The 13,918-nt window shown below is 46.1% G+C and overlaps 1 protein-coding gene across 9 annotated transcripts in view; it reads right to left on the bottom strand.

Moving 5' to 3' along the window:
* RGS12 (regulator of G protein signaling 12) overlaps positions 1-13,918 on the bottom strand; it is a 169,798-nt gene that overhangs the window by 121,003 nt on the left and 34,877 nt on the right. For 2 of the 9 annotated variants that reach the window (XM_014576076.4, XM_014576078.4), the window contains exon 1: positions 798-1,066. The exons of the other annotated variants lie outside the window; for them this stretch is intronic. In XM_014576076.4, the coding sequence (XP_014431562.1) occupies positions 798-863 (66 nt within the window). In that variant the 5' untranslated portion in view covers positions 864-1,066. Of the gene's footprint in view, positions 1-797; positions 1,067-13,918 lie in introns of those variants that run through there. 9 annotated transcript variants of the gene reach the window in all.

The following is a 13,918-nucleotide window of genomic DNA, read 5'->3' as shown; positions in this document are numbered from 1 at the left end:
CTCTTTTTAAGTTTAACACTTGTAAAGTATACATTTCCCATTTCGTTTTTAAAAAGAGGCTTCTCTTTAATCCTAAAATGAATCTGCAAAAAGAAACTAGAATTTGAGATGTAGGGAAATGATGGTCACAAAGAAAGAGACTTTAAAAAGCCAAAGTTGAGTAATATATATTTCCATTATCTTCAAAATGTGCATGTTCTGACTATCACGAGATTAAGAAAAAAAATGAAGTTCTAAAAGTCTCCAGAATTATACATTCTATAAACACTGTATATAGAAATACATTTTTATCTGGTAATTAATAAGCCATCAGTAATCTAGCTGAATATCCACACCACAGAAAATTATCTAAAAAGTGTACACCTTGGAAACAACCATGACAATTAACAGATACCTTTCTAAGTTTAAAAGGGCACCTCTGTATCATGAATACAGGAGCTAATATGGTTTTAAGAAAATTAAGTAACTGCCTATATGACAAAAAAGGAACAAAAAACAATAACCCACTTGAGAAGCATCTTTACAACTAATATACTGTTCCCACACTAGTAAATCTTAATACGATACTTAACCTATATTGAAAATACTTCTATATAAACAGTATATCGATTCAATTCTCATTAGAGAGCATATAGAAAGTCAGCTGATAAATACTTACAAAGTTTGCCTTGTTAAAAGTCTAACTTCTTGGAAATACTTTGTATGACAATAAGAAAATTCCTTCACTTTGAAAATGACCATTTAAAATTATATTCCTACTTTATGTTCATTTTAGATAAATAAAACTTTATACTTACAGACACTTGACTACCAATAAAAGCTTTCTCCATGTATAAACAATTCCCAAGTAATGTTTCTCTCATTGTTAGGAAACAATCCCCTTAACTTTACTATTACGGTCTCTCTGAAATGAACACATATTTACTTCTTGTGAGTCCAGTAAAATAAATAAAGCTCTTCTACCTATTGTCCTTAATACCACCTCTCTCAGTCTCCTCCCTCCACAGTACATTCCCCACCCAGAGTCAGTACTAGTTTTGAGTACTGAGTACTGTATATATCCCTGTCAAAAGAAAAAACTGCCTGTACTCAGCTTTTAAAACATTGTTTAAGCAGGTTATACATAATAAAGTTTCTGTCAAGATAACAACATACCACTGAAGAATCTTCTCATGAAAAAATGCATTTAATGAAGGCCTAAGGGACTGTTTTAAAGTGTATGTCCAAACTTGTTTAGGAATTAAGACAAATATTTTTTCCCTCCAAACTAAGCATTTGTTTTTAATATATTCCTCTTAAATGAATATTATATGGAACAGGTCATAAACTAGTAATTTAAATATTATGTTCCAGATACAAAGTAATGTTAAATTAAAAAGAAAACTTAAAATTGTAATAACTGAGTTTAGAACGACTTTCTTTCTGTTTCAGGGCATGCAGCTGCATGTTTCTTCCTGATCACAATCACGTGTGCATATTATGCTATTTACTTCATCTTACCTGTCTGCTCTTGGTCCTTCTGAGTAAGAAAGGTATTGAAATTTATAAGAATCCTGTTCCAGATGAAATAGGATTCTTGTAAATTTCACTACTATAGCTGCTCATCAGAATGTAGTAGACAAGGAAGGCAGATATACATATGTAATATTATAAAGGAACCCAAACATGGTTTGAAAACTAGGATTTCATCTCTTTTGCAGTCTTTCATTTGGAGACCAGCAGTAAAGAATAGGATGGTGGGTTTTTCTGTATCAAGAGAACAGATGAAATTTATTAGGTAATCTCCAAATAACTTCTAAGTAACAGGTGGCCTCAGGGCTGTACTCCTGGCCCGGAACCACAGGACTCTGCAACCATCCTGCCTCTTCCCCCGAGCACCCCCACCCAGTTCCCGCTTGGTCAGTGCTGGCCCCTTTGTTGCCACAAGCTGCCAAGTGGGGTGCTTCGGGGAAGAGGAAAGGTGGTTCCAAATCCAGGGGCCAGGAACATAGCATTGCAGGGCTCCACAGACCTCAAGTAGCTTCTCAAAGTAAGTCCCTCCTGCCCCAGCCTTGATGCCCACCCTCCTCCCCCGCAAAGATGGAGCCCCCCTCATAGATGGAGCCCCCCTCATACATTTCAAAGCTCTCTTCTTCAGCTCTATCCCAGAACCCACATGCTAGTCAAATTATGCTGGGTCACAGGTATCAACAATTTTCTTCAAGTGGGCCAGAGCTCTATGGAATACCCTAGGATGAGTGCCAGCCCACCTATGGACAATGAAGTGCAATGCAGGGGGATTGGCCCGACGTATGAAGTACTGGCTGGAAGAATAGGGCGTGGACTGGCTAGGGTGATGATAGATCCCTTTTTAGTCAGGACAGTGCCCTTTTATAGTTCTATCCTAGCTGCCCCAAAAAATTTTACAAAACCTGTGAATTGGTCCCTGCTGCAAGACAGAGCAGAGAATGGTGCTGCTGTCCTGAGGTCAGCTGAAGGCAGCACTGCCCACCAGCAGGAAAATTGAGAAATTGCTGCTGCTGGCAGGCAGTGCTGGCTGCAGAGATGAGCCCTGAGTGGCGCACAGCTGGAGAGAGGGGAAGGGACAGAAATCAGCCACAATCAGGGGAGGCACAGAGTGGGAGAGGGAGAGGGAATAGGAATGTTAAGAAGCAGGTATTTAACTAATCAAGTAGTCAATATAATTTTTATCAACTACTCAATTAATCCAGGTATCCATAGGTATCCAGCTTAGTCCTGGCTCATGCTGGTCTGGGACCAAACTCAAACAGTAGGAGCCTGGCGGCAGGCTGCCCGGCTTCTACGGCCATTAAAATTGCAGAGCTGGATCGCGGCTTGGTCCTGGACCCAGCATGAGACAGAACTCAGCTGGGCTGCCTGCCCAGCCAGCAGCAGCTCCTGTCTGCAAAGAAGAACCTGTCCACAGAGACAGTGCTGGAGGGAAGTGGCTTTTAAGCTCCTCCTCTTCCCCTCGCAGCCCTGCTTGCTGCCTCTGTGGGGAATGAGAGTAGTCGACTTGTCAACTATCCGATAAGCCTAAAACTAGTCGACTAATCCCTTACATCCCTAAGAGGGAGCAACCTCAGCCAGGAGAGGCAGTTCAAAGAAGGGGGATGAGCCCCAGCTGCAGGCAGCACCGGGGCAGAAGATGAGCCTGACCCCAGCTGCGGACAGTACAGGACAGGAAGGGAGATGAAACAGTGAGGAGCTGGGGGGTTGGTTAAGCACCAGTTGCAAGCAGCATGGGACTAGGGGAGATCCCACAGTGGGCAGTGTGGAGTTCAGGGGAGACGGGACTAAATCCCCAACTGCAGGCAACACAGGGCCCAGGGACAGTGGTCCCTCCAATTTTTTCCATCCCGGAGCAGAATGTCTTTTCTTTTGTGCACCAAAATTCATGTGGCAGGAGTGGAGCCAAGGAGTTCTGAGTATGGGAAGAGTCAACATGGATTCACCATGTGCTAGTCATGACTGATCAACCTAATTAGCTTCTATGATGAGGTAACTGGCTCTGTGGACATGGGGAAGTCGGTAGATCCGCTATACCTTGACTTTAGCAAAGCTTTTGATATGGTCTCCCACAGTATTCTTGCCAGCAAGTTAAGGAATTATGGATTGGATAAATGGACTGTAAGGTGGATAGAAAACTGGCTAGACTGTCGGGCCTAACAGGTAGTGATCAACAGATCAATGTCTGGTTGGCGATTGGTTTCAAGCGGAGTGCCCCAAGGATCGGTTCTAGGGCCGGTTTTGTTCAACATCTTTATTCATGACCTGGATGAGAAGGATGGATTGTATCCTCAGCAAGTTTGTGGATGACACTAAATTAGGGGGAAAGGTAGATACGTTAGAGGGTAGGGACAGGGTCCAAAGTGACCGAGACAAATTAGAGGATTGGGCCAAAAGAAATCTGATGAGGTTCAACAAGAACAAGTGCAGAGACCTGCACTTGGGATGGAAGAAACCCAAGCACTGTTACAAGCTTGGGACAGAATGACTAAGCAGCAGTTCAGCAGAAAAGGACCTGGGGTAACAGCAGATGAGAAGCTGGATATGAGTCAACAGTGTGCCCCTGCAGCCAAGAAGGCTAATGGCATATTAGGGTACATTAGGAGGCGCATTGCCAGCAGATCTAGAGAAGTTATTATTCCCCTTTATTCGGCACTGGTGATGCCACATCTGGAGTACTGCATCAAGTTCTGGGCCCCCACTACAAAAAGGATGTGGACGCATTGAAGAGGTCCAGCAGAGGGCAACCAAAATGATTAGGGGGCTGGAGCACATGATTTACAAGGAGAGGCTGAGGGATTTGGGCTTATTTAGTCTGCAGAAGAGGAGTGAGGGGGGAATTGATAGCAGCCTTCAATTTCCTGATGGGGCGGGGAGGGGAGCTCCAAAGAGAATGGAGAGAGGCTGTTCTCAGTAATAACTGATGGCAGAACCAGGAGCAATGGTCTTAAGTTACAGTGGGGGAAGTCTAGGTTGGATATTAGGAAAAACTATTTCACTAGGAGGGTGGTGAAGTACTGGAATGGGTTACCTAGGGAGGTGATGGAATCTCCATCCCAACAGGTTTTTAAGTCTCAGCTTGACAAAGCCCTGGATGGGATGATTTAGTTAGGATTGGTACTGCTTTGGGGAGGGGGTTGGACTCGATGACGTCCTGAGGTCTCTTCCAGCCCTAGTATAGTACTGTTATGACTCTGGCTAGGGTGCAAGCTGGCTAGGGTGAAACAGGGATTCAGAAACTCATGGCTGAGACAGAGGGTTGGTGTGCAAGGGCTTTAGCTGTGGGTGCAAGCTCTGGGGTGAGGCTAGGGATAAGGATTTGTGGTTCACGAAAGAGTATAGGCTCTGGTCTGGGAGTGTGGGCTTTGGGTTGGGACCAGGGAAGAACACTTGGGGGTGCAAGAGGGTGCTCAGGACTGTGGGGGGACCCAAGGTGGGGCAGAGAGTTGGGGCTTTGTCGTACTTGAGCAACTCCCTGCTGGGGAAGGTAAGGAGGGGTCCTTTTCCCCAGGCCATGGCAGTTTGGTAGTGCTGAGGCTAGCAGGGAGTGGCAATGGCAGCTCCATACTGCGGGCAGTGGGGAGAGGTTCCCCACTACCATCTCTGGCATCTTCAGGGTTTGGGGAGAGATCTCTCCCCACTGCAACTCTGAACCCCACGATGGGGAGTAATGGGAAGCTGCATGGCCACACAGCCATGCAGTTAAAGGGGAACTTAGCTCAGGGGTGGGGGGGGGGGGCAGCCCTCAAGCTCAGGGGGAAGGGTCAGCATCAACACCAGGCAGCACAGGGTTCATGGGAGGCAGCCCCAGCTGCAGGTAGCACAGGGCTCGGGGGAGGGAGCCATCAAGCATAAGTCCCAGCTGCAGACAGCAAGGGGCTTAGGTCAGCCACAGCTTTGGACAACACAAGGGTGGGAAGAAGACCCAGCCATGGGCAGTGCAGCATTTGGGGGGAGAAAGATTGAGCCACAACCCCAGATGCAGGCAGTGGGGAGAAGAGTAGCCCCACCCTCAGGAAGCAAAGGGGAAGGCAGCTTTGGGTGATCCCTGAAAGACATGGAGGGGAGTATTCAGGGAAGACTTTGTAGCTGTTTTACTTTAAGAAATGTGGTCACCTGGGATGGGGGAGGTAGAGGATGTCAAGATCTGTACTTCTCCTCCAGATGTTTTTCTAGCCTCTTCTCTTTCCACCTGCCCTCTGGTGGTGGCTTGCATTACTGGGCCTGACCAGATGTAGGTTCTCGAGAGCAGATAATGATGCCCTCCCACCCAGTCTGCAATTAACACGTTAATTGTGCTATGGGTTAAGCACACACATTAATGACAGCTTCAGGGGATAGACAAGTTAGTTTGTTACAGAAAAAAATCAACAAATGGTCTGGTAGCACTTTATAGACTAACAAAACATGTAGATGGTATCATGAGCTTTCGTGGGCACAGCCCACTTCTTCAGATGATGGGAATTATGAGTTTAGGATGTATACACCCAAAATAAATAGGGGGGGAAGGGAGGGGGTAGGAGAAGAGGGAATCAATAAGTATCTGAAGATTGGGTAGTTAAACCGAAGCAGATAAGAATCAAAGTCGATAGATAGACCCCCATGTCAGGAAGAATACTACACAAAGAGCTGTTTGCACCTTCAATGGCTGTTAAATTGGTAGTGTCCCAACCAACTTTCACCACGATTGAGTCCATTAGCAATAAGTTTCTGTACGTTTCCTTTACATATATCTGATTTGTGTCCATTGATTCTTTTCCGCAGAGACTGTCCAGTTTGTCCAATATATATAGCAGTGGGGCACTGCTGGTATTTGATGGCATAGATCAGATTACTGGATGTGCAGTCAAATGACCTTTTGATTTGGTGGCTGATGTTGTTGGCTCCAGTGATGAATTTGCCAGTATAGATATGTGGGCAGAGTTGACAATGTTTTTGGTTGCAGGGCTGGGTTCTTGGAGGCTTATGATGTGGTTGTGTGGTATGGTTACCAGAAAGAATTCATTTCAGGCTGTCTGTAAGCAAGAATAGGGACCACTCATGTCCTGCAAACGTTCTGCTCAGTCTGTCTGCCAGAACGCTCCGGGAGCCCGGGAGATACGAGGCTATCAGGTGGATATCCACCCCGATGCAGAGATTTCACAGGTGGGTCACCTCCAAGCACAGGCAAGAGGAACGAGCCCCGCCCTGCTTGTTTATGTCTGCCACTGCTGTCATGTTGTCCAACAGAATGAGGACAGACTTGCCTCTCAGGTGGGGAAGGAAAACAGCACAAGCTAGTTGGACTTCCTGAAGCTCCTTGATACTGATATGAAGGGAGATTTAGTCCGCGGACCACATACCTTGTGTGTGCAGGTCTCCTAAGTAGGCTCCCCAGACCATGTCTGATGCGTCTGTGACCAGAGGGATGGACTGTACTGGTCTGAAGAATGGAATCCTTGCACATACCTCTGCCTGGCAGGTCCACCATTCCAATGCAAGGAGGATGGAGGATGGGACTGTCAGCACTCTGTCTCAAGAGTGGACAACCGGGTTGTGGACTCGTGATAGCCACATCTGTAGCAGGCACACACGCAGTCTGGTGCGTTGCACTACAGAAGTGCAGGCAACCATGAGGCCAAGTAGGCGCATGCAAGTCCGGGCGGTAGTCACCGGAAAGTTCTGGAGTGACCTGACCGTTGTCTTTATCGTGAGAAACTGGGAGATGGGTAGGACGCCCCTTTGCGACAGAGAATGTAGAGTGGTACCCACAAACTCTATGACCTGTATGGGAGTTAGAGTCGATTTGTCCAGGTTTAGAAGGAGGCCCAGGTCTTCGAAGAGACTGAGGACTATGGTGATATGGGTTCTCACCTGAGTCTCTGATGGTGATGGTGGCTGCTGCCTGGAGTGGCAGGCACTGAGTTATGGACATCCCATCTGAGCTGCCAGCCTTAGCAATCCTCACAGTGCCAAGCTGGGTATTGATCACAGTGCCAGGCTGGGCACCAATCATGGTGGCCAAGCTGAATATGGTGTTGGGACCAATCATGGTGCTGGCTTGTGCACCAGTTGTGCTGTAAGGTTGGGTGTTGATACCACTGTCAGGTTGGATGCTGGCTGTGGCACCAAGCGAGGCACTGATATATTGCTCTGAGCCCCTGGGGGTTCCCTGGCTAGGGAACATGATGATAGGCCTCTCTTGTCTGATGCCATCAAGACTGACTGAGAACTGTGGCCCTGAGCTTGGTGGTTTTCCCAGGGTGTCTAGAAAGGCCATTGCATCAGGGCTTGCCATTGGGAACCTGAGAACATCACTGGGACTTGGTGCTGTTGATCCAGGTGAAAGCACCTTAAATGGGGCCAGCTCCTCCTAGACATGTAGGAGTCCAGTTTGGAATCACAGAATCAGAGGGTGGGAAGAGACCTCAGGAAGTCATTGAGTCCAGCCCCCTGGCCAAAGCAGGACCAATCCCAAATAAATCATCCCAAACAGGGTTTTGTCAAGATGGGACTTAAAAACCTTTAGGGATGGAGATTCCACCACCTCCCTACGTAACCCATTCCAGCACTTCATCACCCTCTTAGTGAAGTAGTTTTTTACTAATATCCAATCTAGACCTTTCCCACTGTAACTTGAGACCATTGTTCCATTCTGCCATCTGGCACCACTGAACAGCCTTACTCCATCCTCTTTGGAACTCCCTTCACATAGTTAAAGGCTGCTATCAAATCACCCTTCACTCTTCTCTTTTGTAGGCTAAATAAGCCCAAATTCCTCAGCTTCTCCTCGTATGTGCTCTGACCCCTATTAATTTTTGTTGCCTTCCACTTATGTTTCTCCAATGCATCACATCCTTTCTATAGTGGGGGCTCAGAACTTGACGCAATACTCCAGATATGGCTTCACTAGTACCGAATAAAGGGGAATAATAACTTTTCCAGATCTGCTGGCAATGCTCCTCCTAATGCATCCTAATATACCATTAGCCTTCTTGACTGCAAGGGCACACTGTTGACTCATATCCAGCTTCTCATCCACTGTAATCCCCAGATCCTTTTCTGCAGAATATCTGCTTAGCCAGTTGGTCCCCAGCCTGAAGCAGTGCTTGGGATTCTTCCATCCCAAGTGCAAGCCTCTGCACTCATCTTTGTTGAACCTCATCAGATTTCTTTTGGCCTAGTCCTCTAATTTGTCTCGGTCACTCTGGACCCTATCCCTACCCCTTCTCCAGCATATCTACCTCTCCCCCTAACTTTGTGTCATCCACAAACTTGCTGAGGGTGCAATCCATCCCCCTCATCAAGATCATTAATAAAGACGTTGAACAAAACCAGCTCCAGAACTAAGCCTTAATATAAGCCTTAATAGGCATTCAGCTTAATATTGACCAACCAAACATCGAGCTGTTAATTACTACCTTTTGAGCCTGATGATCTGGCCAGCTTTCTATCCACCTTACCATCCATTTATCCAAGCCATACTTCCTTAACTTGCTGGCAAGAATACTGTAGGAGACTATCAAAAGCTTTGCTAATGTCAAGGTATATCTGGTCCGCCGCCTTACCCATATCCACAGAGCCAGTTACCTTATCCTAGAAGGCAATAGGTTTGTCAGGCATGACTTGCCTTTGGTGAATCCATGTTGCCTATTCCTGATTACTCTCCTCTCTTCCAAGTGCTTCAAAATTGATTCCTTGAGGATCCCCTCCATGATTTTTCAAGGGACTAAGGTGAGGCTGACCAATCTGTAGTTCTCCAGTTTCTCCTTCTTCCCTTTTTTAAAAAGATGGGCACTACATTTGCCTTTTCCCAATCATCTGGAACATCGCTATGAGCTTTTCTAAATAGTTCTTAACCTGTTCTTTCTCTGCTGAGCGCTGCCTACCTCCTTCCCATACTGTTATGCCTAGTGCAACAGTCTGGGAGCTAACCTTGTCTGTGACGACAGAAGCAAAAAAAGCATTGAGTACTTTAGACTTTCCCATGCCATCTGTCACTAGGTTATCTCCCTCATTCAGTAAGGATCCCATACCTTCCCTGACCTCCTTCTTATTGCTAACATACCTGTTGAAACCTTTCCTGTTACTTTTCACATCATTTTCTAGATGCAATTTCAATTGTGCTTTGGCCTTCCTAATTACACCCCTGCATGCTCAAGCAATATATTTAAATGTTTCCTTAATCATCAGAGATTGAGACCAACCTAGAAGCCCACGGGGATGTTATTCTGGATGGTGCAAGGGTGTAGTGCCAGGGGGAATAGCCCTGAGAAGGATGGTACCAGGAAGAACGGTCCCGGAGTCAATGGTGCTGAGGCCAGGGGGAACCACTGCTGAACCATAGAAGGCTTGCCTCTTGATGGTACTGAGACCCCTGCAGAAGCAGGACCTCGCTATTGCAGAGGGATTACCCTTGGAGATAGAGAGTGTTGGGTCATCATTTCAATTAGGCCCCTGGCCACTTCAAATGTCGGAGGTGAATAGCATGTCAAATTCTCCCACTGACACTTCTGCACCAGGGAATCCACCGGCACTGGACTCAATGGCTCTTCTTGTAGTGCCAGAGTTGATGGCATTGGCTGCTCTCGAGGTACTGTGGAGTAACCTAATGTGGGATGCACTCTTTTGGCCTTGTTGGACTTGGTCATAGGAAACTTTCCCTTCTCTGGATGCTTCTGTCTCTTGTGCAACATCAGGGAATATGAGCAGTACTGAGAAGTTACTGCTCCAGCCTTAGGCTCCAGAGAGCATTGGTGCTGGGGAGTCTTGGAGGCTGAGTCATTTGGTGATGTTGTGCTGTCCCACACCAAGGATGGTGCACTGCGCACAAACAAAGCCAGCTTCAGAGAGGAGCCAGGCTGCACCAGCTGAGGGTGCAGAGCTGACTCCATAAAAAGGAGTTTTAAAGTGCCTTTCTTTTTTCATCCGAGGTTGGAAACCCATACTTGTCTGTCTGATGGGCTTTCCCCAAGCACTTAAGACAAGACTCCTGGGGGCCTCCCACAGGCATACATTTCTGACACAAAGCACAAGATTGAAGGGAGAATGGAACTAATCCCCACCAAATAAAGAAAAAGTACTTAACCTATCTAAACAGCACTTAACTCTACTAATGACAACTATTTACAAGACAATAAACTAAGCTCCAAAGGAAAGCTCTAGGGGTGTGTCTAGACTACATGCCTCCTTCGATGGAGGCATGTAGATTAGCCAGATCGGAAGAGGGAAATGAAGCCGCGATTAAAATAATCGCGGCTTCATTTAAATTTAAATGGCTGCCCCGATCTGCCGATCAGCTGTTTGTCGGCAGATCGGGGGAGTCTGGACGCGATGCCCCGACAAAGAAGCCTTTCTTCATCGACACAGGTAAGCCTGTCGATGAAGAAAGGCTTCTTTGTCGGGGCATCGCGTCCAGACTCCCCCGATCTGCCGACAAACAGCTGATCGGCAGATCGGGGCAGCCATTTAAATTTAAATGAAGCCGCGATTATTTTAATCGCGGCTTCATTTCCCTCTTCCGATCTGGCTAATCTACATGCCTCCGTCGAAGGAGGCATGTAGTCTAGACACACCCTAGCAGTCATCACTGGCAGTAAAAAGAAACTGAGCGGAGGGGTGGTTCAGCAATGGGCTATATACACAATACCATCACAGCGCCACTCCAGGGGGCTTCACAACAGAAGGATGAGTATTGCTAGGGGGAAAATCTTCTGAGGACTGTGTGTACAGCACGCACACACCTACTTGAAGCGACATGAGCAATCATTCAAAGAAGAATTTAAGGTGTTGGTTTTGACCTGTGAAGCCCTAAAATAGCCTGAGACCTGTTTACTTACAAGACCACTTCTCTCCCTATGCAATACTTCCACAGTTTCAATCTCTGGAAACATTTGAGCTGGATACAATTGAGAGGAAGATGCTGGTAGATGTTCTTCAGGAAGACTACATAACTTTGAAATGATTTCTCTCAACCTTTTTGAACCAAAATAGCCTGAATCTGTTAATTGTCAGAAAATACTGCAGGAGCACTATTTTTATAGGTTTTCAGAAGGAATAGGCTATGGGTAGGATGGCAAGGGTGTAACTGAAAATATGGGATACTATTTGTTACATTCCATGACTGAGACCATGACTGGTTTGTAAGGGGGATGAGTTGGTTATATATGATTGTAAGTAATGGCAGAGCATTCAGCATGATTAAATCTCTTTGTAATGGGGCAGAGTGACCGCCCACTGACCCCTGAGCCTTGGTGGGCAGCACCTGGCCCTAGCAACTCACCTGGACAGAAGCCAGGAGGCGAGGCCAAGGATATAAAAGGCCTGCCAGAGAGGCCAGTCAGACCCCAGCGAGCAAGAAAGCCAGAAGCTTCCCCAGCACAACCAAGCGAGGAGCTAGACCCTAGGGAAGTTGATAACTAGCCTGGACCGCCAGGCCTACTACTGGAGGACTTCCCGGAGAGTTTGTTTACCTGACTGGTGGACTCCGACCCACAGTACCCAGAGGACCTGCTCCAGACCCAGGTACAACCCAAGGGGGGAAATGGAAGCAGCCCAGGGATAGCCGACCCGTTTAGCAGATGTTCAGCGTGTTGTAGTATGGAACCCCGCTGATCCAGCAGCAGCAGGTCAGTGTGTTGCGCTACAGATCCCTGTTGACTCAGCAGCCATCTGCTCTGCTGCTGTTAGGGTCCTGGGCTGGGACGCAGTGGAATGGGTAGGCCTGCATCCCCCTTGGCACCCCACTCTCAGGTGGCAGTCTCCCCCCTTGCCTGTTCCTGTTCAGCCGCCTGCATCTGCCAGACCACCCGCCTGAGCAAAGGGACCTGGCTGGGGCTGTTGCAAACGGACCTTGAGCTATTTGTGTCTCCTTCTCTGTTGCCCCGCCCTGAACCAGGGCTTGGTTGTACAAACTGTTTTCCTGCCGCCCGCCCTGATCAAGGGTCTGGGCATTGTACTAACTGCCCCTCTCTGAAGTAGGGTCAGGCCTGAGGACAGCCCTTGGGGTATACTGTCACCCTGCCCGGAACAAGGGCTGGTGCGTAAAGACTTTTTGCTATAGACTGTGCATTGGTGTAGTGGGGCAGCGTACCCACTGACCCCGAGGACAGGTTTTTTTGGTGTGAAAACCCCATTTTGCGCAAGATCCTTATGCCTCTCCCAGCATTACTTGTTCTTGCACAAAAACCCCTTGCACAAAAATGGCTTGAATAAATTATGCAAATGAAGCACAGCAATACGTTAATTCAAACTTCATGCAGTATACATGTAGCCTTAATGAATTTTCCTTAAATGTAGAGGCAGAATATTCTGAAATTAGTTACAACAGTATACAAAAAAATGTGATACATAGCACCAGTGCTTAATGGCATATAAAAGGAAATGTTGCCCAAATACATTGGAACAAACTCATACTCTTGCAAAATGAGCTACCAAAAACTGAGTTGATTAACCTTATTGAACTACATTCAAAATACCCATATACAAAAAACTACATGGAACACAACTTACCCTGTTCATTAGTACAGAAGACTAAGCTCACCATAACAAGATTTGAACTTGAGAGTCTAGGGTGTCCAAATCCAAAGCTTAAATAGTTAACATACCTCTCCTCTGCCATGTGGCTTCATGAGAGACCAAAAGTCATGTCCATAGTCATTATTCTAAAGGGGGTTCCTTAAAAATGACTTAGTGTTGTTTCTTCTTCTATCAGGTTTGAAAAAATGCCCAGAAATATTCTGCACATGTACTTCTAATATTCTGACTGAATGTATTAGAAATAATGTTTTTTTCGTGATGTAATACTTAATTATAGTGCTGTAGAAATGCTGCTATATTTAGAAATGGACACTTTCTTTTCAAACACTTTTTTTGTTCACTTCTGAAGTTTTCAAATTACTGTCTAAGTTAATATTTCTCACATGGGGTCTCCATTCAGATTATTTTGCTTTGATGTTTAAAGGACAACCTACCATTTTAAACTTTTGAATATATGGCTTTTAAAAAAAATCACATTGCAGTATTTTAAATTTGAAACAGGGATATAGATTCTGTTCTCAATAAAGAATATTTGGGGTTTTTCTTGCATCAAAATATTTGAGAATAAACAGATATTTGGAAAGAGAGAAATAAATGAATGAGTAATTGGATTGTAGGCTCAAACAGTTCATTGCTTCTGTACACTGAGCACCCATTGCACACACCACTAGCATCCCTCATTTCCTGATTCCCCTTTTTTCTCATCCCCCATACTCAAGGCTCCATTCTAGGGAACTATATATTGCCATAGTTTCCTTACCCCCAAACCAGGATCCCCCATTCTTCCCTTCTACCAGGGATTTTGTGTGCCTTCCCATTCCTTCCCCATGCCAACAGCTCTGCATCTCAGTCTTTTCTCTCACACTTCTGAAGTACCTTTCTTACCTGCAAA

This window comes from Pelodiscus sinensis, chromosome 4, assembly GCF_052426305.1.
Source record: "Pelodiscus sinensis isolate ZL-2025 chromosome 4, ASM5242630v1, whole genome shotgun sequence".
Classification (NCBI taxonomy): Eukaryota; Metazoa; Chordata; order Testudines; family Trionychidae; genus Pelodiscus; species Pelodiscus sinensis.
The sequence above is the reverse complement of the archived record's forward strand: the minus strand, read 5'-3'. Positions and strand labels throughout refer to the sequence as shown.